Source organism: Peromyscus leucopus, chromosome 20 (assembly GCF_004664715.2).
Source record: "Peromyscus leucopus breed LL Stock chromosome 20, UCI_PerLeu_2.1, whole genome shotgun sequence".
NCBI lineage: Eukaryota > Metazoa > Chordata > Mammalia > Rodentia > Cricetidae > Peromyscus > Peromyscus leucopus.
This window is the reverse complement of record NC_051080.1, coordinates 33767081-33789200: the sequence shown is the minus strand read 5'-3', so window position 1 is coordinate 33789200 and position 22120 is coordinate 33767081. Positions and strand designations below refer to the sequence as shown.

Below are 22120 nucleotides of genomic sequence, written 5' to 3'. Positions count from 1 at the left end.
GGAAACTCTGCTCAGTCTCTGTCTTCTTTATAAAGCCATCTATCTTTTATTCAACAGTATTTCTTCAGCTCAAATTTGGTACAGGGCCCAGGGTGGGGCTCAAAAGATATATGATAAATAAAGCAGACCCTCTGACCCCTCATGAAACCCCAAATAATATTTTAAATTTTATTTTTATATTTGTTTATTGTGTGCGCGCGCACACACACACACAGAATTCAGAGGACAACTTGCAAAGTCTATTTTCTTCCTTCTTCCACCATGTGGGTCCTGAGGATGGACTCAGACTTGGAGGCAAGTGCTTCTAACCACTGAACCATCATCTCTGTAGGCCCCCAAATAAGGTTTTCAAGAGCACGGGCCGTGGGTCCAGACTCACTGGTATCAAATGCCAGCTGTGTTATACATCCTGGGGCCCATGTCAGTGTTTACCCTGAGGGCTCCTGGGGGGTTGCAAGAACTAAACAAAGAGAAGAGGGCCTGTGGCCCAGCAGAATCTGGGAGTGCTGGCAGCTACCGCCTTGCTGGTAGTGCTGTGGGAGGCAGCAAGGGTAGTTGTGTGACAGGAGATCACAAGTCAAGGGAGGGGGCTGAGGGCTTCATGGAGCGTGGTAGCACGACCTTTCTGAGGGAGCAGGCCCAGAGCCAGACATCCTTCGAGTCAGAGATATGTCTGTGGTCCAGCAGCAAGTGCAGACCCATTGGGGCTCCTTTTACCGCTTCCAGCTCGGTTTGGAGTATCAGGCGAGTAAGCAGAGGGCAGCAAGATGGCTCAGTGAGTACAAGGGAGGGCTTGCTGTTACAGTCAAGGATCTGAGTAAGATCCCTGGATCTTTCTGAAAGGAAAGAACCGACTCCTGAAAGTTGTCTTCTGACCTCTACAGACATGCTATGGTACACATGCGTGCATACATGCACACACACACACACACACACACACACACACACACACACACGTAATAACAAAGAAAAGCAGTCAAAAGGTGAGAGGAGACTTCTGGGGGCCAGCTGGATGTCTGTGCCCAAGCTTAGAAACATGACAAGTCCCCTTGGGGCAACAGACAGGGGAGAATTGGGTTTCAGCTGCTGGCAGTGGCTGCGGTGCCCTTTCTGTGGGCTTGTGCAAGTCCAGACAGTGGCCTGCCTGGTTCCCGCTCCCCGCCCCCTATTGCCCCAAGCTGTCCTAGCTCCCCACAATGGCACTTGCCCCAAAATAGCTGCCCATGTGAGGGCCGGAGAAAGGCAGAGATTAGACCCCTGGGGGGTTGAGGAGGGCGGCAGGAGGAGCATGTGGCACCCGGGGATCCTGGCCAGACTAACAACTGGAAAGGTATAAAAGCCCTTCAGGACCAGATGGCCTCAAACCACAGCTGACAGACGGCCCACACTCACTCCTTTGGACTCCCTCCCTTTGTCCTCTTCAGAAGCCACCATGACGCTCAGTGATGGGGAGTGGCAGCTGGTGCTGAATGTCTGGGGGAAGGTGGAGACTGACCTTGCCGGCCTTGGACAGGAAGTCCTCATCAGGTAAGAGGAAGAGACCCCCCATCCCTCCACTCATCCCCTAAAGATTACCAGTACATGGCTGCAAGGTGGAAGTTGGCAGGGTAGACCAGTTGGCTGCAATTATGAGATCGGATTTCACTTGCTTCTAAGTGCTGGGGACTGGACTGGGGGAAGGAAAAGGGGATCCATCCATCCCAGCTGATGCCAGCAACTTGAACAAGCTTGAGCATCTAGTAGTCTACTAGAAGAAGCTTATCATGGCAGTCAGCCAGAGTAACAAAGGCTGTGAGAGATCTTGTCCACTAGTGTGAACTGAAAGCCTGGAGCATGTGGTTGCCTTCCGCTGCAAAGATCTCAAGACTGGATATGCCCAGAAAATCCAAGATTCCGAGCCTGGGCAAGGCGAGGGTGCTGAGGCTCATACACAGGGCCTCCCTTCCCATGGCTCACCCAGAGGCTGGGGCTCTTCCCGGGGCTCTGGGCTCAGCTGGCTCGAAAGCCTGGTGGGATATCCATGAGTGATCATTTTGGCTCTGGAAGGAGGTGACCCTGTTGCCATCAGCCTCTGCAATGTCCTTGAAGCTGTAGTTTGGAAATTAATTCCTTGCTACTTATAATCCAGGGTGAGTCTTCCTCCCATTTGCAATGGTCTTGCATACTCCCTTGGCCTTTGTCCATTTCTAGCCCCTCTGCTTGGGAGCAAGGTCTTCTGAGGTCAGAGCCCTTTAGACAGCCATACTGGAAGGAGGCTGGAACACCTGGATTCTCCTGTCTGTCTTTCTCCCCCAATGCCCACTTAGATGCTGAGGCCACAGGCCTGTCTGACTGGACTAACCCCCATCCCAAGTTGGCATCAATTCCTGGGCCACAGATTTCCTGTGTGACCTTGGACAAGCTGTTTCCCTCTCTAGGCCCTATTTCTGCCTTGGGCTGTTTACCACAGTCTCTGAGATTCCTGCCCACTCTCATACCCTGGCATTCAGGGTCTCTGCCATCCTTTGCTGTGGACAGCAGGCTATTGGGAGGCAGGGTTGGTAGAACTGAGTCTTGCAAGATTCCAAGGCTACCAGGCCCTGGGCAGTGAGTGGCTTGGGACTTTGAAGGAGACTCAGGGTATTGCGTCATCAGAGAGACATTCTTCCCTTCCCAGGGGAGTAATTGAGGCATGCCAGGACCCAGGGCCAGGTGGGACATGATGCCCAGGCAGCTGACCCTGAAAGGCCCCAAGGGTACAACACCCCACCATGTCTCAGACTTGGGTCAAGGGGCCACACCAGCTGTTCCAGCCTTCTCCTGTTGAGGGTACAGGGAAGGTGGCCTCCCAGGAAGTCATGCCAACTCTCAGGGTAGCAAGTGTCCCATGGACACTGGGCTCCTGTCTTGTCCCAGCCACCAACCCCAGCCCTGTCTGCTGACCTCAGCAAGGTCATTTCTCCTAGTACCTTAGCAGCACTCTAAGGCCTAGGCTGGTAAGCACAGAGTTCTAGAACAAGGAGATCCAGCAGCTAGCAGAGCTGTGGGCTCCAGGTGGAAGGGGCTGGTTCCCTCTGAGCCTCACCTCTTCCTGCCCAGACCTTTTCTGATTCATTTAAATCTGCATTAAAAAAAAAAAAAAAACACTTTACCTTTTGAGTGTTTTGCCTGCATATATAGATATACACCACGTGCATGCAGTGCCCAGGAAAGCCAGAAGAGGGCGTTGGATCCCCTGGAACTGGAGTTGCAGATGGTTGTGAGCATGTGGGTGCTGGGAATTGAACCCAGTTCCTCTGGGAGAGCAGCAAGTGCTCTTAACTGCTGACTGAGTTGGTTGACTCCCCAACCCCTATGATAACGTGTTGGTTGGGGAAAGGATTTAGGAGCCAAGAACGGTTTGGAAACAACTGCAGGTGAATAGCAACCTCTCACATAACCAGAGAACTGACTCAGTCTCAACCAGGCTGTGTCGGCGATGGGCCACCCCCAAGAAAGAGTCCTGGCGGTGATAGTGGTGGTGAAGGTAGAGATGAGGATGAAGAGGAAAAGGAGGAGGAGGAGGAGGAGGAGGAGGAGGGAGTCTCCCAGAGCAAGTCTCTGTGTTATGAACACCTTTACAAACTCATGTATTACATCTAACTGAGAGGTTTAGCAACTTGTCCCAAATCATACAGCCAATAAGAATACAGATGGGATTCAAATTCAGGCTACTCAGTCTAGCCAATGCTCTTGGTGACCCTTCTATCCACCACCCTATGTGTTCCTGGGCTGGGCTCTGATTGGTCAGCTGTGTAGAGGCCAGCAGAGAGGCAGCCTCCCTTCCCTTCCCTGACCAGCCTGTCTGCTGAGCCTGGCCACAGGATGAAGAAAGGAACCCTGAGAAAACATCCTTGGTCTCTCCCACAAGAGCCAAGTCAGGTGTGCTCAGGGAAATCCAAGGGCATGGGCTCCGGGCCACTAGAGAGACTCCACCTGTGGGACTCAGGGTTCAGGGAGCTCTATGGGTCCTATATGGGTCCTCTTCTCCCGTGAGGTGAGCAAGCCTAGTCCTCTTCTGCCTAGTGCTGGGGGAGGACGAGGTTGGGGCAAGCCTTCTAGAAATCACCTAAAGAACCATTTTGCTTTACATTCCGTGAGCTAAGACCCAGAAAGGCTGAGTAACTGTTTCAGCATCACACAGGACACTGGAGACGGAGCCAGAACTAGACTGTAGTGTCTCTAAAAGCCTAAAGCCTCAAGTCCCTGTTCTTGCCCTCTTCTGGCCCCCGCCAGCCCGGTGACCTTGGGCTCCACTGTAGGTGTCAACCCTCCCATCTGTCAGCAGGAACTCAAGGATCATTGTCGCTAGATAATAATAGTCAGGAGCTCAGGGACCCTGGACAAGCTGGTGCCAGAAACAAGCTGTCGGTGACGCACACAGCTCTGGATGGGCTCCCGGAGTGACGCTGGGACAGAACCAAGGCTGGGGACAGACCCACCCAATCTTCACGACACCAGCTCGTGTGCATGGCTCGTCACACACATGAAGAACAGACTTGCGTGTCTGTGTGCATGCCCTTCCGAGAGCATGCGTGCGTGCGTGCGTGCGTGCGTGCGTGCGTGCGTGTGTGTGTGTGTGTGTGTGTGTGTGTGTGTGTAGGGGTGGTTTTGCATGTTATCATTTACAATGGAGATGCCTTTGTGTGTGATCGTGATAGGGTCCAAGCGGTCACCCAGAGGGTGAAGGGGAAGCCGTGAGGTCTAGTCAAACCCCTGCAGGACACTTCGGCTTCCTGTGCCTCCATTTCTACAGCTGTCACACGGGGGTCTGCTGACACCAGGCTCACTCAGCAGTGTGCTACAGTGATGGCCGCCTGGGTGTAGCTTGGAACCACAGAGAAGGAAGTAATTCATGTGCGCTCCTGGGTCCATGCACCTGGGATGGGCACATCAGGGGCCCCTGTAGTCAACAGCAAAGGGCTTGAGTGGCAGGAAGGCCTGTCTGTGATGAATGACCACGAGGATGCAAGAGGGCCGTAGACCAGCCGATCTCAGTGGCTCTAGCAGGCATCCACTGAGATTATGATTGGGAACTATCTGATAGGGAACTGTCCCCCACTTGTGGAACATTGTGCCCTCAGTTGTCCTGCACTGTCTGGGGACTGCTGGCTATGCCCTAGAGCCCCCCTGTTCCTTCTCTGTGGCCTGATGCAATGGCAGAATCTACTTCAGCTGTACCATGGGGCTCCGGTAAATTTGCAGGCAAAAACCTGCAAAGCACTTTAAACATGTACATCCTTTGTGCATACTCTGTAGGCGATGCTCATACTCTCTATGCTGTACTCTCACTCAAAACTCAGAAGCCACTCGTCCCTCACTGTGAGGTCCTAACCACACTGGCAGAGCTGGAAGGAGGACTGGAACAGGAGAGAAAAACCAGTCCCCCCACTCACCCACCCACCCCCACACAGACATGGGTCCCATTGTCCCCATGGGGATACCGGGCACCTCAAGAGAAGAGTTGGGGGCATCAGCGGGTCACAAACTCAAGGGATCATGGAGGAAAGTAACTCTCCAGCAGCCAGACTTAGCCCTTGGGTTGGATGAAGAAGCCTGATGTCCTGGTCATAGGAGGTACTCCCCATGGGACCTTGGGGCAGGGGCCAGGGGGACTGTGTTTCCCACGCGCCTTGGCGCATGAAGAGGAGCATACGTGTTCATAGAGGTGTTATAAGGATAATGCAGAGCCTGGGTAGCCAAGGTCACCCTGATAAACACGTCAGGGCGGGGCTCTGGAGGGGACCAGATGTGAATTCTAGTACTGTCCAAGGCTCCAGTTCTAAGCTCTGACACCCACCTGCTGTGACCTAGGGCAGGCCACTGCACTTGATGGTGCTTCATTTGGCCTCGAGTGGATCAGGGACTGGCCTCATCTGCAAAGGGTGGTGGTCCTTGCAGCCCTCACCATATTCCCAGAATAGGGCTTGGGTCCCTGACTAGGTGAAGCCAGAGCTCCCAGGGTGGCAGGCAGGCAGGAACGGCTGTGGCCTTTATTTCCCCCCCTTTGCCATCCTCATTGGAAAATGGGTGAGGAAGGTTCTGAAGTCCATGTGGGTGTAGAGGGCGGGGGTCTCAGGGCAGCCACAGCTGACCAGGAGGTCTAGAATTTCAGGTAGAGGCATCCCCAACATAGACTGGGGTGGCCTTCCGAGTCATCCAAATCCAATGGCTGCCTGGCTTCTCTGCACACCAGCCCTGAGATCCTGCTGGGGACAGTCCACTCAGAGTCCTGTCCCTGTCTCCAAATCAGGAAGAGTGTGGATAACATGGGAGGTAGGTGTGAGCCCAGCATAGAGCTGACACACAGGTGCTTATCCCCAGCACACCCCACTCTCCGGATAACAGAGAAAATGGGGTGAGGACACAGAGACGGCACTGCCCTTGCCCCTCTCAGTCACCAAGAGAAGAAGAGGGTGATGGTATGGATGGTGACAGAAGAGCAGCAGACGTTTACCGCACACATACTGTGCCAGACACCCGATGGGTCACCTCACTTGATCCACATCCGTTCACGCCATCCCCATTCATAGGGAATGATGAAGCATAGAGAGGTGGGGTGAATGGGCCCAGGCCACACAGCTGGAAAGAAACACAGCTGGAGTCCTGTGGCCTCCAGACTCTGCACATCTCACTCCGTCCTTCCTTGTCCTCTAGTCTGTTTACAAGTCACCCCGAGACCCTGGAAAAGTTTGACAAGTTCAAGAACCTGAAGACGGCAGATGAAATGAAGGGCTCAGAGGACCTGAAAAAGCATGGCTGCACCGTGCTCACAGCCCTGGGTGGCATCCTGAAGAAGAAGGGACAGCATGCTGCCGAGATCCAGCCTCTGGCCCAGTCACACGCCACCAAGCACAAGATCCCAGTCAAGTACCTGGAGGTAGGTGGCCACGGCAGGAAGGAACATCTCCAAAGGCAGAGATCCAAACCTCAGCTCAGCCCCTCTATGTGAGTGGCCTGGTTCCTTCCCACTAAAGCCCAGGTCCTCTCCTGAGGACCCACAGCTAGCATTTGATTCAGTGTCTGGCTCCCAGCGCTGGGTGAGCGCCTCAGTGTGAAATATGACTCTCACACAACCTGCCTTCTCCCCATCAGCAGGAGCCTTTGTTGTACCCACTAGACATATGGGGAAACTGAGGCAAAGATGGCTCATGCAAGTCACAAAGGAAGGATTCCCACTCAGGATTCTGTCAGAGAGCAGTGGGAGTCGAGGGTACCTTCTGCTTTCCAGCGCATGGCTGCCCCACCCCATGATGGTTCAGACTCCAGCTGTCCTGTGGCCTGGAGAGAAGCCAGGCCAGGAGCCCCTCAGGGGTCATCTCCATCCCCATGCTGCAGCTGGAGTCACAGGGCAGGGAAGGGGCAGACACAGGACTCTCCCCACTCCCTGAGGATGGCCTTGGTTCTGCAGACCTAGGCCCTACCATCTTTGCTGTATCTGTGAATTGTGAGGCAGAGTTCCAGGAGTCTGTTTGCCAAGGACCCTCTGCCTTCTGGATGTGGCACCTGTGTCCCTTGGTGCCTCCTTCTGCTGTGTCCCACTCTGCTACGTCACTTGCATGGGAGGGCCCAGTTTAAAAGATCAAAACAGCAGCTGCACCCCACTTCTGAGATAGCAGGGGCCTGCCTGTCCACAGTCCTTGGGTCCAACCTTAGCTCATTACTTACCGGCTGCATGACCTCAACCAGGCCACTTGGTAGTCTCTTCAGTAAAATGCCACCACTTAGCACAGGAGCCAAGGCTGAATTGGGACCAAAGTCCAAGTCACCGATGATAAGCACTGTGACCATTTCATCATGAGCCTGTGGATTCTGGGTGGTCCCATACACATGCCCATCTCCATCTGGGCAACGGGGTGCCTGATACCACCTGTCCTTTCCCTTGTCAGTACCTGTGACCACCTGCTTGGTGTGGCCCTAAGTCAATAGTCATCTTCAGTCCCAGGTTCAGAGATGAAATAAATGCATAGGATAGGAAAGCCTCCTCCCGGGTGTCCTGGTTGACCACAGATCCCAGGTGAGTTAGCACCCAGAGCAAGGTATCATGTCTGCTACCTATGAGCTCGCATGGGCTGGCTGCTGAGCATACGTCTTGCACTCAAAAGGTGAGGGGGGGGGGTTCAAGAAACAGGGTTCAAGTGCCCCTTCCTGGCTGTGTGACTTCAGCATACAGCTGGAGTCTCTGACACACCTGTCTCTGCCTCAGTTTCCCCATCTACAAAGCAGGGATGGTGGTGGTACTTGCCTCCCGGCGACAGTGTGGTTTAAAGGAGTTGTTGACAACAGTTGCCCAGAATGGCACCTGGGGAATCTTAAGAGCCCAGGACACGGTCCTGGAATAAAGAGGAGGGTGAACGCCCTCGGCTCGTGGCCTGCTCAGCCCCATGACCTATAACCTCTTGTCCCCTTCTTGCAGTTTATCTCGGACGCCATCATCCAGGTCCTGAAGGGCAAACTTTCCGGGGACTTTGGAGCAGATGCTCAGGGCGCCATGAGCAAGGCCCTGGAGCTGTTCCGGAATGACATTGGCGCCAAGTACAAGGAGCTGGGCTTCCAGGGATAAGCCGCCTGCTCCCACCGCCCGGCCCACCAAGCTGGGACCCCGTGTCACGTAGCAAGTAGATTGTGCCGTGCCCTAGGTTAGCAGAAAGCAGAAGGCGGGGACATAGCATGGCATCTGGCCACCTCACCCACACTCCCGGGGACAGGGCCCCAGGTGGCACCCCCTGGGACCCAGAGGTGCAAAGCGGCCTCTGCTTCCTCAGTGACGTTGGGGTCAGCCTCAGTTCTCCTGGGACCTCAATCCCAACCCACTTCCTCCTGGTGTCAGGAAAATCCCCCTTCCCACTGTCATATTTGATCCCACATCCAAGGCACTGACTACCAGTCCCTGACCTTTGAGTGGGCTGGAGGGTTGCTTAGTGGGAGCAGAGGGTGAAAAGGGGGCCACGGGAGTCTGGACATCTCCTGCCACTCAGGTTCCCACTGACCCACCTTGTTTCAATAAAATCCCCTGAAACGCCTCCTTTATCGTCTCTGCCTGGTATATTTTTTATCCAGCAAGGGAAACACCCACAAGCCTCTCAGGGAGAATTGGGAAGGTGTGCTCTGGGGTTGCAGGCAGACAGTAAGGATGTTGGACAAGCCCTTTCCTGTGGTCACCTCTCGATGGCAGGCACACACTGGGCTCAGGGACAGGGAAGAAAGGGCCCCTACCTGAGGTCGTATCAGTGCCATAACGGTGGGAATACAAACAGGGCCAGCTGACCTTGGCAATGTCGGGGTCAGTGCCAGGTGCCCAAGGCAGGAAACAGGGAGGAGATGTCACTGTGGATCCGACAGCTGCTGAAGCAATGTGAGAAGGTCACCCAGCCAGGAAGTGGCAGAGCAGAGATCCAGACAGTAGCCTGGAAGGCAACGGGGACTCTGGCGCCAGGACAGAGCCAGTGGCCAACAGCGGCAGCTGCTGACCTTCTGGCCATAGAGAGGACAGACAACTGAGAGACACTCTCCAAACCCAGGAGAGGAGAAGAAACTCATGTCTCTCTCCAGTGCAGACTGCACGATGGAGCCTCACCAGAAGCCCAGGGCAGGCCTGTTCCTGGGGCTGATACAGTCAGAGCCGAATCAGCCAGGCTCGGCCACCAGTCCTCAACGGGCCGATTAGACAGATAGTGACGTGGAATGGCAGAGAAAGGAGATCTATTCAGTGTGGCCACACCAGGAACAGAGAGGCCCAGTGACCCCTCAAGTCCATCTTCGGGGTCCCAACATGAGGTGAGGTTAAAATACAGGGGCAGAGGCATGCGTAGGTAGCTGAGCCGTCCTGGTCGAGGTGTGGTCTCATCCACCACCGTCTCCTCTCCTCTGTCCTACAGTGGGGTCTGACAGTTGTCCAAACTGTGCGAAATTTCTTCCCGGGAGACAAGCGCCTCCTCTGGCTGCACCGAACTTCAACGTTTCCTTTCTTGTCGTGGGACCCTGATTTAGGGGAATCCATTGTTTCAAGGGGAGGGACGTCTTTTCGAGCCTGGTGACCTGAATTTGACCCACGAGAAGATGGAGGAAAAGATCCAACTCTATAAAGTTGCCCTCTGACCTCCACCATGGATGCATGTGTGCGCACACACACACACACACACACACACATATCAAGCATACACACACAATAATAATGATGATTCATAATAATAATAATAATGTCTTCATTCCCATGTGGGGTTATGCCCTTCCCTTATAGAAATTCCGTGGACTTTCAGACAATGGGCCCTCCCTGACATGCGATCTCCCTAGGAGATGAAGGGCTGGCTCTTCCCCTGCTATTAGCCATCCATCAGCATTCCTGTCAGGGAACACTCCTGGCTCCTGATGGTTAAGTCAGCAGGAAGAAATGCGGACGGCAGAGGAATGCCAGGTATTTGTCATCTGCCCTGCATTCATCCAGCAGATCCTGTCAAACCTGGAGGTAAAAATAGAAGCGAGTTGAGAGCTCCACCGTGCACCCCCGGGCCACCTGCCTCTTTTGTCACACTTGCTCGGCTAAGTGTCTGCTCTGAGCCCTCATGGCGCCAGGGGCAGATACTTCAGTTTATTTGGGGTTTCTCTTCGGGCCCCAGCCAAGCTTTGGCAAATTCCACCTGCTGCTGAGTCGTAGTATATGAGTGTGGAGGGGGTAGTGTGGCTGTAACCAGATCCTGGTATTGTCCTTGGGGGCCACTGTACCCCCAGCTGCTCCTGAAGGCCCCTCCTGGAGTTGAGGTGCAGATTCCCTCTGTACCTGGCCCCCGGATTTGGCTGTCTCCCCCAGGTCCCAGCCAGGCCGATGCAGGTGTGCGTGCATTCCACCCAGTGCCTGACCAAGGCAGCTCCTAAGGCTTGGGTCTCTGCGCCCTGTACCAAGCTACGGCCTCAGAGAGAGAATGTGTTTTCCTAATCCACATGGGGTGCTCTGTGATCTGGAGGTGACCCCAAGCAGAACCCTTTTCTCTGAGATCCCCTGCCATCTTAGTTCTGATCCATTCCCTGCGTCCAGAGAGTTCGAGAGAGAGGTTTCCCAACCCCAGTGATGGGAGTCCCATGAGTAGGCAGACTTGTGACACAGAGGTCACCATGCTTCCAGAAACAGAAGCTGTGATTATGGGCATCCCCTGTAGGACAGTGAGCTTTGGCTCCGTATGCTGCCCATGGCACATCCGGTCAGCTTGGAACACTGCTGTGTATGGACTGCCGTGAGCACGGCTTGTAAACTGTGGGCATTTAAAACATTGCATGCAGGCCGGACATGGCGGCACAGGCTTTTAATCCTGTGCTAACTGGAGAGGCAGAGGCAGGTGGATCTCTGGAGGCCAGCCTGGTCTACATAGGGAGTTCCAGGACAGCCAGAACTACATAGAGAGACACTGTCTCAATCAATCAATCAGTCAATCAATAAGTGAATGAATGAATGAATGAATGAATGCATACATACATACATACATACATACATACATACATACATACATACATAAATGTTTAGGAGGCTTCGGGGGGACCCTGGAAGCTCTAATTCTGAGCTCTGTGTCTGTCTGTGTGCCTATCTGTCTCTCTGTCTGTGCCCATGTTTGCGTACACACTCAAGCATGCTCATATGAAATGTCCCCTGATGTATGTATGTCTGCCCGGTTCCACCCGGCTCCTCAACTCTTACCGTTACCTCAGTTTCCCTCCCATGCTACTGTCCCCCCACAGTTCCCATGAGCACACAGTACAGTGGCCTCCTCAGGACCTGTTAACACCCAGCTGTCACCACGCAGCCGGGGCTGTGACAAGCCGGGTGAGTTGGAATTGGAGTAAGCACAAAGAGGGACCACCTGGAACAGCCTGGTGCCACACGGAGAGCAGCTCCTAAAGCTGTGCTGACGTGCCAACGTGATGGACTCAGCCGTGACGGGCGGCACCTGTGCACACTCCTCAGCCATCTTACTGGCGATTTAAACCGTCGACATGTGGTTTTTACAGGGAAAGAAAATCGAATGTATGGAGTGTACCACTAGGGTTATCAAATGAAAGGTAAACTCGGCATCTTCCCCTTCAATTGACCCACACCAAAGTGGTCATTATCGTCTGGTCACGGGTCACCCACAAATAGAACGCGTCTTCCTAAGTTGGCATTTTGCCGAGAACTAGAAATAAACACCTGCCCTGTGTTGACCCCTTTGACAGACAAGCAAGGTCGCCTCGTGCACGCCTCATGCTTGGGTGCCGTCCAGCAGGGGGCGTACCGGAGTCCAACCCAGCAGGGTTCAGGTCCCCAAGAGGAGGTGTGGAGTTGGTGAGGGGAAGAAGAAGACTGACACCATCTGAAGGTGAATCCCGATGGCTGCCGGTTTATTGAAAAATAGGCTACACCTTTTATACTGAATAATTTAGCCATAGGCAATATTGAAAGCAGACTCAATGATTCAGGGACGTTAACTTCATTATAGCATTTTTCCTGAGACAAAAGCGGTAAGTTCAGCAAGTATCTAAATGCCTACTGTTTCCAAAGGGTCAGTAATGCCACCAGGCACCCTGTTACATCAATGGAAGGGTCACAAGTTCCTCCTGCCGGAGATAAGGACAGTGACTGACTCCCTTTAGCAAGCAAGAACTTTCTCCTCAAGCCCCTGAGGAAATGGAGGCCCTTATCCAAATGCCTGGCCTTGGGAAAAGGACTTCTTCTGGGGACCAGACACTCTACTACAATTTAAGAGCAATTTTCATTCCCCAAGGGGCATGATGTAGTGTTTTCGTCATGTAGCATGATGAGCCCTGAGCTGTTTTCTAGTTGCGTATCTTTGTGTCTGAGCCTTACTACATGGGCCTGTTCCCCTCAGAGGCTCCCACAAGGAAGGCCCTGATATCTTACTGTTTACCCATTACATTGTATCATTCTGATTTCTCTGTACTTACTAACTCAACTCTTGCCCCTAATGGCCTCAGGCTCTGCATCTGGATTGTAGGCATTTCATCCTTGGGGACGAGTGTGTCCGGTTAGTAAATCTCTACCTTTCCTGTTCTCGATGTAATCAGGAGGGCACAATGGGGATTCCTGTGAACGGAGTCATCTTGCTATATGGTTCCATGCTGGCAGGGATTTTTTCCAAAGAATTATTTTATTTAAAGAGGCTACCATTGGGCTGGAGAGATGGCTCAGCAGTTAAGAGCACTGTGTTAAGACCCAGGTTCAATTCCCAGCACCCACATGGCAGCTTACAACTGCCTGTAACTCCAGTTTCAGGGGATTCAACACCTTCACACATGCACATAAAACATGAATGCACATGAAATAAAAAAAAAAAAGAGGCTACCATTGTATACATCCTCATCCTCCATTGAAGATCACGAGAAAGTCATAATAGTGAGAATCACTAAAAAATGAAAGTACAAGGGTGCTGGAGAATTGTGATCTGCAAAGCCAAAGCAGCAATGGTCCCCACGTGGTCCACACTAGGGTTGTGTGTGCCTGTACTGCCCACCACAGTCTTTCCATTACAACACTGTCAGAAGGAAGGGTTTCCTGGCCCCAGCTAGAGACTGCGGACCTAGAGGGTTATGACACAGGATTATCCAGAGCTTTCAGTACTGAAGACTGACCCACGTGGGAGGGGGTGGGACCCAGAGAGTGGGTGGGCATCCTTGGTTCCACGGAGCAGTGGTATGCCAACCAGTGCCCATGCAGAGGCTTTGCACCAGATTTCACCCAAAATAAGCCAATTGAGTTAGTCTACCAGAAAAGGTTAATCTGAGGGCCTGACTGGTGTATGTCAGGGGCAGGACTACATTTTCTGGGGGTATTTTGTGGTAGTGATGGGGAGATCCAGGCGTGAGGAGTATACATCATATTCAAAATGTTTCTGACCTGTGGGTTCTTCCAGTAGCTTTATGAGTGAAATACGACCATGATCGCCATCACCACAAACGTTATTTCTATGTGTCACCTTGGGCAGGCTGTGGTACCCAATACTGGAGTCAAATGATATTCTTGATGTTGCTAGGACGAGGAGTTTAACATTTAAATCAAGAGTGGCTGCCTAAGACAGATGACCTCCACGCCGGTGGTGAGCTCTGTCCCATAAGATGAAAGGACTTGGGCTGGAGAGATGGCTCAGAGATTAAGAGCACTGACTGTTCTTCCAGAGGTCCTGAGTTCAATTCCCAGCAACCACATGGCAGCTCACAACCACCTGTAATGAGATCTGGTGTCCTCTTCTGGTCTGCAGTCATATATGCTGTATACATAATAAATAAATCTTAAAAAAAAAAAAAAAGATAAAAGGACTTAAAAAGGGAGGCAGAGTCCCCAGTAAGAAAGGAATTCTGGGCCCAGTGACTGTGTGATTCTCCCCTGGTCCTCCCATCTCTCCACCAACCCCACAGACTTCCCCTGCACCAGGTCCTTACCCTAGAACCCTTTCTCTACATCCTTTCAGTTTGGGTCTCCGGAGAGCCCTAACATACAACTGCCATTCCTGGTTCACAGATGGTGGTGAACAGTTAAAGGGCCTGCCCCCCGAGATCACCCACCTGAGAAGAAGCAGAGTAGGGTTTGCACCCAGAACTTCAGCTTGCAGTCAGTGGTGGGCAACGTCATGGCGTGGTTCTGGAGGGAAGGCTACATGTATGTGCACATGTGTATGTGTATGTGTGTGTGTGTGTGTGTGTGTGTGTGTGTGTGTGTGTGTGTTTGCATAGCCTGCCCCTCCACTCTCAGCTCCCTGAGATACATCAGGGAACAGACACTCACGTGTGTTCTAAGCCCAGAGCTCACTAGTCTGCCAGCTGAGGCCAGACACCAAATCCTATGCTAAGTGTCTGCAGGCAGGCCAGGCTTGCAAGTCTAGGGTGACATCCAGCCTTCCTGGGACAGCCAGGTCCCAGGTCACTCACCTCTCACCTGACTGAGGAGTGTCTATGGGAGGCAGCTGGGGGACTCTCCTGAGCCATATGACATGGGACAAGTTATTCCACCCCTCCAACGCCTCAGTCTCCCCTCCTGAAGAATAATAATAATTTTATTATTACTCCAAAGTTCTCCGAGGTTGAGAAGAGCGAAGGTAGCTCACAGGCCTAGGACATGCCCGGGTTGTGCTCATTCCTGTCACCGCCACCAGGACACAGTTCAGACAGCATCCTGACCAGGGTGGTGGCCGGAGCCGGCTCCTCCCACTCTTCCTCCACAACCAAGTGCAAGGGGTCACCCCTGGAGGGAGGAGAGGGACAGTCTGGTGAGCCACCATCCATCAGGTCCCCAGACCTCCCAGAGCAAGTGTGGCACAACCAGGTTTATCTCTGTTACGATGTGGCCCGTGGGAGGCCTTGGTAGGTTGGGCCAAGGCGCCCCAGTGGGTGAGGGAGACACACCATGGAGACATGACATCCAAATGGAAAGTTTTGGGGGGTGAAGGAAGGGAAGGAGAAAGGGGAGGAGGGGAGGGAGAGAAAGAGGAGGTGCACACCTCGTGGGAATAGAGAGAAAGAGAGAGGGGGGAGGAGGAATTTTTTCTCTTAAAGTGGGTTTTACGTAAGATGACGTCAGGACGACGCTGGGAGGGCCAGGGTATTATCTGCTTACTGGCCAGGATTCCAAGAAGTGGGTCTGAATGCTAACAACCTCCCCTTGTGCGGGTCCAAGGGGACAGGGCATCAGATGAGAGGAAGCTGGCAACAGGGCCAGGGAGGGGACACAAAGGACAGGCTCAGGTTAGGTCCGAGGAGAAACGATCAGAAGAGCCCTGCTCATTGCTCTCGGCAGCCTCAAGTCAGGGGGCTGCGACCCCAGTGTCTGTACAGCAGAGTCTGGGCACCCTTGGAGGTTGCCTAGCTTTGACTATACGGTTGAAGACAGAGGTGTTCTCAGTCTCTGTCTCTCACTTTGTGTCTCTGTCCCTCTGAGTGGCCCAGCCCCACAGGCATCGTGGCCTCTGAACTCCTAACAATCTTGGTTTCTGGCTTCTTCTCTCACCCTCCAATCCCACAAAGTCTCCTGAACTCCGTAAAGGTTGAACATGGAGAGAAAGGTTCACAAGCATGGCGTGGGCCTGGGGGGCTGCGGGACTTGTGGCCACTACACAGTGAAGCCCGGCTCTTGAGGGGTGCCAAGTGGCTGGAGGTCAGATGCCAGGTCTGGCCAGAGGATGACCCAGAATTAGCCAGTACCAGGGTAGGACGTGCCACAGTGAGAACACGGGGCCAGCTGAGGCCACTAAGAGACGTGCAGGGGTGCACTGCCCTGGGCACTGGCCAGGCTCATCCTGGCACAGGCTCCTGGTGTTGGCAGTCATGGCATCTTGAGAGGCAGCCTTACCAGAATGACAGGTGAGGGGCAGAAGGGACAATGGCCCCATGGCTAAGCTGAGTCATCCTTCATAGCCAAGGGCTGGAAAAGGGTCACCTAAGTGACATAGGACTAGGTCCCTCCACCCCAGGGTAAATTCAGTCACAAGGCCATCTCTAGTCACTTCCCGGCATGCCCCTTTCTTCCTAGGACACCGAGGTCTGGAGGCACCACCCTCTAGGCCCTCTGCCCCTGCAACTCTGGAGAATGGCAAAATCCTCACCCTCAGTCTCCTTAGTACCACTACCCCAAACTCAGGCACCAAAGCTACCCAGTGACTCTGGGCTCCAGGCCTAAGAAGGGGGGGCCAGGGTCCTGGGAAGTCTCACCAGCATCATCCACATTCACCTTCAGTTTCTGAGCCGTATGGGCTCTGTCCAGGACTTGATCCCACCGAGTCTCAGCCCTCTCCTAGGCAGCAACAGGGGCTCTGTGTATCTCAAGCAGCTCGTTCCATTTTAAATAAAGACCCAGGGGCCAAATGCAGTCGTGGTGCCAGGCTAAGCAGAGAACTGGGGGGGGGGGGGAGGAATAGGCAGCCTGGAGTAGACTAGGGTGTCGGGGCCCAATCCTGGGTATACAAAGACCCACTGAACTGCCCACTGCCAGTGAATGAGGTTCCCATGCTGAGCTGGGGTAGGCGCTGGGCATATAGTATATGCCTGCCTGGACAGAGACCCTGGGTTCCACCCTAATCACTGCCAGGAAGGAACGAAGGGTCTGGTAGGGCCTCCATCCTTTGGAATCTGTGAGGAGAGGAAGCCCCTGTGCAAGCCCCACCCCAGGGGCTTAGGGTCCCCTCTGCCTCCTCATGTGGCCCACAGCCCCATGTCCTGTGTGCAATTGCAGATGCAGGGTGACATCAACTCCTTGGTCTTAATTCACTCAATGCTCAATGAGAGAACTGAGCTGCCTGTTGGATCACATGAGGCCACTGGACAGACAGTCAGCTAGGCTCCGGAGCCGGGAGCCCATGGCACTTGTCTATACCAAGCTCATCCATTCTTGGAGAGTGGGCACCATTGCCACCCTTGTGCTTTTCATGTGAACTTCTCAGAGACACAGAGCGAGTAAGGAACTTGCCTGAGGTAATGGAAAATGGGAGATGAAGCCAGGACCCAGCGGAAGCTGCCTGGGTTCCCGCCCCTTGTATCTCACCCTCCCCTCAGGGGTCCCAGCTCTGAGAAGCCCAGCTTTTCCCATTGGGCCTTTAGCCCAGGTGCTGTGAGAACCCAGAAACCTCTGGGAAGGCAAGGACAGCTGGAGGTTTTCCTCCGAGTCTCCAGCTTTGCCTCGCCATTGTCTTTGACACAGACAGTGGAGTCTCTGCGTCCTTCCCTGGTGCAACCACGAGGTGCGGGACCTCAACACCCTGGGGTGTGCGATCTCGGCAGGTTTGCAGGAAATGCAGCAACGGTGGCCACCTGCAGTCTTAGCAGTCTGAGCCTGCTCCCACCCTCAGTGACAAGTGCACAGGGGCCAGGCCTCCTCCCCCACGCCCACTGGACTGGCAACGTCTAGACAGGGCACAGCACCACATTCTCACGGACCCCGGGTGACGCCACTGCCAGCTCTGCTGTGCATTGCTGCTGTCACTCCAGTGTCGGCCTCAGTCAGAATCGGAGGCTGCAGGGAACCTGTCCTCCTCGCCCAGACGTCAGGCGGGGGCACCCGGACCGCTGGCTCAGCCACATGGCCAGTGGCGGTCCAGGGCTGCAAGAGTGATGTCAGGGCTTCCTCGAGAACCTGTTCCCATCTCTGCATCTGTGAAATGGGCACAGACGGTGGCCCCCTCAGAGGGTCTCTGTGATGGTCACTCAAAGGCCCAGCCCAGTGCCAGGCGAGAATGGCACCCATCCACCCATTTACCCCCTAACAAAATCCAACATCTAAGTTCCACATCCTAGCACAGGCAGCAGGGACACTTGTGGGAATCTGGAGATAAATGAGTTGGCTCTGATCTCTCCTGAGTAGTCAGGCTTCAGGCCCTGAGCAAGGCTGAGGCATGAACTCTACTCTCACGTGGCTCTTCCCAAGGCCAGCAGGCTTCTCCTCACAAAGATTTCCACACAGGGTCCCCCAAGGGCCCTTGAAGTACCACACAGGCTTCACCCAAGCTATCTGAGAGGCCACACAGAAGCTGCGGAATCATTATGACCCTGCCCCAGAAGCCAACGACATTTTCTTACTGTCCTGCTGGTAACCCAGTTCTTGGGCTCAGTACAAAGTTAAGTAGCAGGAGCCAGGATGTTGGGGAACCTCTCTCTAGCCAACAGTGTGAAACCCCTCTGTGGATGGAATTTGAGACCCCCAGGCTCTGTGTGACCCCCTCTTCATTACTGATGTTTTATCACATCAGAAAGGGAACTCAACAAAGACTACATTCTTTTTTTTGGTTAGGGTGGTTCAAGATAGGGTTTCTTTGTGTATCCCTGGCTGTCCTAGAACTAGCTCTACAGAGCATTCTGGCCTCGAACTCATAGCGATCCACCTGCCTCCGCCTCCTGAGTGCTGGGATTAAAGGTATGTGACACCACCACCCAGCTGCACAGGCTACATTCTTTTGAAGACCAGGCACTTTCCACAGCAACAGGACACAAGACAGACATGACCTTCATGAACCTCAGGCACCTAGGAAGGATGACCTCTGACCTCTCATTTTTTTTCTATGAGAATATTGAAGATTAGAGGTCAGGTAATTTGCCTAAAGTCACACAGCAAGAGAGGGTCATGATTTGAGCCCCAGCACATGGGACTCCACAATGATCACAATTAGCTAGACCGGTCTGTGGAGCCCATTGTTTTACAGAAACTCCCTCTTTTAAAGAATGAGGATAGTTTGTTTTTAGCTATGTGTGTATATGTTTGTGTGCAGTTGCCTGCAGAGACCAGAAGATGGCGCCAGATCATCTGGCGCTGGAGTTACAGACAGTTGTGAGTGCCCTGACCTCAGTGATATTGAACTTGGATCCTCTGGAAGAGCAGCAAGCTCTCTCAACCACTGAGCTGTCTTTCCAGCCCCAGAAGCTTCCTCTCAGGTTTGGTCTAGCTTTCTACTTCTCAGTTACCCATAACCAACCATGCTCTGAAAATATTAAGTGAAAAATTCCAGAAATAAGCCATTTCTGCCAGGTGGTGGTGGTGCATGCCTTTAATCCCAGCACTTGGGAAGCAGATGCAGGCAGATCTCTGTGAGTTTGAGGCCAGCCTAGTCTATAGAGCAAGATCCAGGACAGGCACCAAAACTACACAGAGAAACCCTGTCTCGAAAAACAACAACAACAAATTTCTAAGGTTTATTTTTGTTTGTTTTTTGTTTATTTGGCCGGTTGGTTCCTTCAATAAAAGGTCTCACTATGTAGCTCTGACTGTCCTAGAACTCACTATGTAGACCAGGCTAGCCTCAAACTCACAGAGATCTACCTGCCTCTGCCTCCTGAGTGCTAGGATTAAAAGCCTGGGCTACTATGCCCAGCCAATTCCTAAGTTTTAAACTGTTCAGTCATTTTTAATAACATGATAAGAATTTCTCACTGTCCCCCTCCTCTTGTGAGTCTTGCCTCACTCTTCATGCAGCGTTTCCACGTGGTATAGGCTACCTGCCCTTTAGTCACTCAGCAGCCATTCTGGTTACGAGAGGCTTGTCACAGTGTATTTGAGGAACCCTTATTTTATTCACTGATGTCCCAAGTACAAGATTAGTGATAGCAATGATTTATTACAGTATATTGTAATAACTGATCTATTTTATATGGGTGGTTGTTATTGGCTTTTATTGTGCCCAATTTGTACATAAAATTTTAAACCGGGTGGTGATGGCGCACACCTTTAATCGCAGCACTTAGGAGGCAGAGGCAAGTGAATCTCTGAGTTTGAGGCCAGCCTGGTCTACTGAGTTCTATGACAGCCAGGGCTACACAGGGAAACTCTGTCTTGAAAAACAAAAAGATTTATCACAGGTTTGCATGTGTGGGGAAAAGCATATTGTCTATGAAGTTTGGTCCTGTCCATAGTTCCAGGCACCCACAGGGGATCCTGGGATGCATTTCCTGCATGTTTGAGGTGCTTCTGGATCTTGTCCACTTCTTGCAACCACACTGTTTGTCTGCCCAGCTGGGCTGGAGAGTCTGGTCCTGCTTGGCTCCTAAGCACATTTCAAGGGGCAGCTATAGAGGACAACCTTTTTTTTTTGGGGGGGGGGGGCGTTGAGACAGGGTTTCCCTGTGTGGTTTTGGCCTGTCCTGGATCTCGCTCTGTAGACCAGTCTGGCCTCAAACTCACAGAGATCCCCCTGCCTCTGCCTCCCCGAGTGCTGGGATTAAAGACGCGTGCCACCACCGCCCGGCTCAACAAGCTAATTTTTAAAGTGAATGAATAATATGTCAAGCTCCTTGAGGGCAAGAGCCTTCACAACCATGAGATTTTTCTGGCTGTGGCTGTCCCTAAGCATGATGGATTTCTCTAGTCGTGTCCATCCCTCAGGATGATGGGAGTATTCTGGCTATGGATTTATCTGTGGGGAAACATTGACCATCACCTCAGCTTTTTGCTTGGTAATCCAGCTTCAACCTGATCCTCAGCTGTTGGCTCTTCACTTCAAATCATAAGGGATCTGCCTGCACACCGACCCCTCTGCATTCACAGAGCCCTCACAGCTTTCCTGCTCAGACTCAGGGCAAGCCTCGCCTCTTTGCAGAACCCTCAGTCACCCAGGTCTGTCCTTGACTGGGCAGGCATGCTTCAACTAGGCCTTAGTTTCCTCCACTGAAAAATGAAAAGGGTCATTTTGTTCACTTTCGACTCACCTCCAGCTGCAGGGAGGATTAGGGCCTTCTATTTTGGTATCTCAATGGGCTCTGTGGTTCGGAGGTTGAGAATAGACAGCATGTCTCTTCAATGCCACTAGATGGCACCCGGTGGCCATCCTTCTCTCCGAGGCAGGCCTCCCAAGGCATGCCACCCCGGAGCACCGATCCCTGAGCCCAGCCTGGCCGAGGTAAGGGGTGAGTGTGGGAAACCAAGTTAGCATGAACTTGGGGGTTCCTGGGCAGCCTCTCCTCTTAGTGAGTGCCCTGGCTCTCCTTGGCAATGAACTTGCTGGGTCTCTGAGACCTCAGGTTCACCTCTCAAGGAAGAGAAAGTGCTAGCACCCGGCACATAGTGTCCTTGCCGACTCCTGGCACAGCACAGGCTTCCTGGCGAGTCACCTGTTACGGCTGTTGTCAGTGTTGCGTTGGGTCTCAGGGTCTCCGCTGGGCAGAGTTCTGGGCATGGCGCCTGGGAATCTGCATCTGCATCTGCATGTGGCTGTCCTTTTGCTGTGTGACCTTTGGCCAGTCACTTCCCATCTCTGGTCTTTTGCTTGGCTATAACCAGCCTCAAGAGGTTTGGAGTGTCATGGGAAAATAAGGGCTTGGGAATCAGGCAGACTTGGGTGTGAATACTGCCAATGTGGCTTCCAGCTGTGTGACTTTGGATGTCCCTGGACCTCTCTGGGTCTCTCTAGCAATCGTGATTGTTTGCTCTGAGTCGGTCATCTTGGCACCACTGAAAGTTCTACAAGGGCCTTCTGACTCATGTCTGTGTGGCTCAGCGGTTAAGAGCGCTTGATGCTCGTGATTTTAGTTTTTGTTTCTCCACCCACCCACCCTGAGACAAGGGGGAAATATAGCCCTGGATCTTACTCTGTAGTCCAGACTGGCCTCAAACTCACAGAGATCTGCCTGCCTCTGCTTCCCAAGTGCTGGG

The 22120-nt window shown here is 53.0% G+C and overlaps 1 protein-coding gene across 1 annotated transcript; it reads left to right on the top strand.

The window, feature by feature from the left end:
• The first annotated feature begins 1356 nt into the window (after nucleotides 1–1356).
• Nucleotides 1357–9046, top strand: Mb (myoglobin). Its single transcript, XM_028871024.2, has 3 exons — nucleotides 1357–1527; nucleotides 6676–6898; nucleotides 8435–9046. Exons 1-3 carry the CDS (start codon nucleotides 1433–1435, stop codon nucleotides 8579–8581), a joined length of 465 nt encoding a protein of 154 aa, XP_028726857.1. The 5' UTR covers nucleotides 1357–1432; the 3' UTR covers nucleotides 8582–9046.
• The last annotated feature ends 13074 nt before the right edge of the window (nucleotides 9047–22120 follow it).

Bases quoted from the DNA above. Each gene is read 5' to 3' on its own strand.
- Mb (XM_028871024.2), top strand. From the start codon at position 1,433: ATGACGCTCAGTGATGGGGAGTGGCAGCTGGTGCTGAATGTCTGGGGG. The intron at 1,528-6,675 runs GTAAGAGGAAGA...CTTGTCCTCTAG, and splicing joins GGACAGGAAGTCCTCATCAG to TCTGTTTACAAGTCACCCCG. The intron at 6,899-8,434 runs GTAGGTGGCCAC...CCCTTCTTGCAG, and splicing joins TCCCAGTCAAGTACCTGGAG to TTTATCTCGGACGCCATCAT.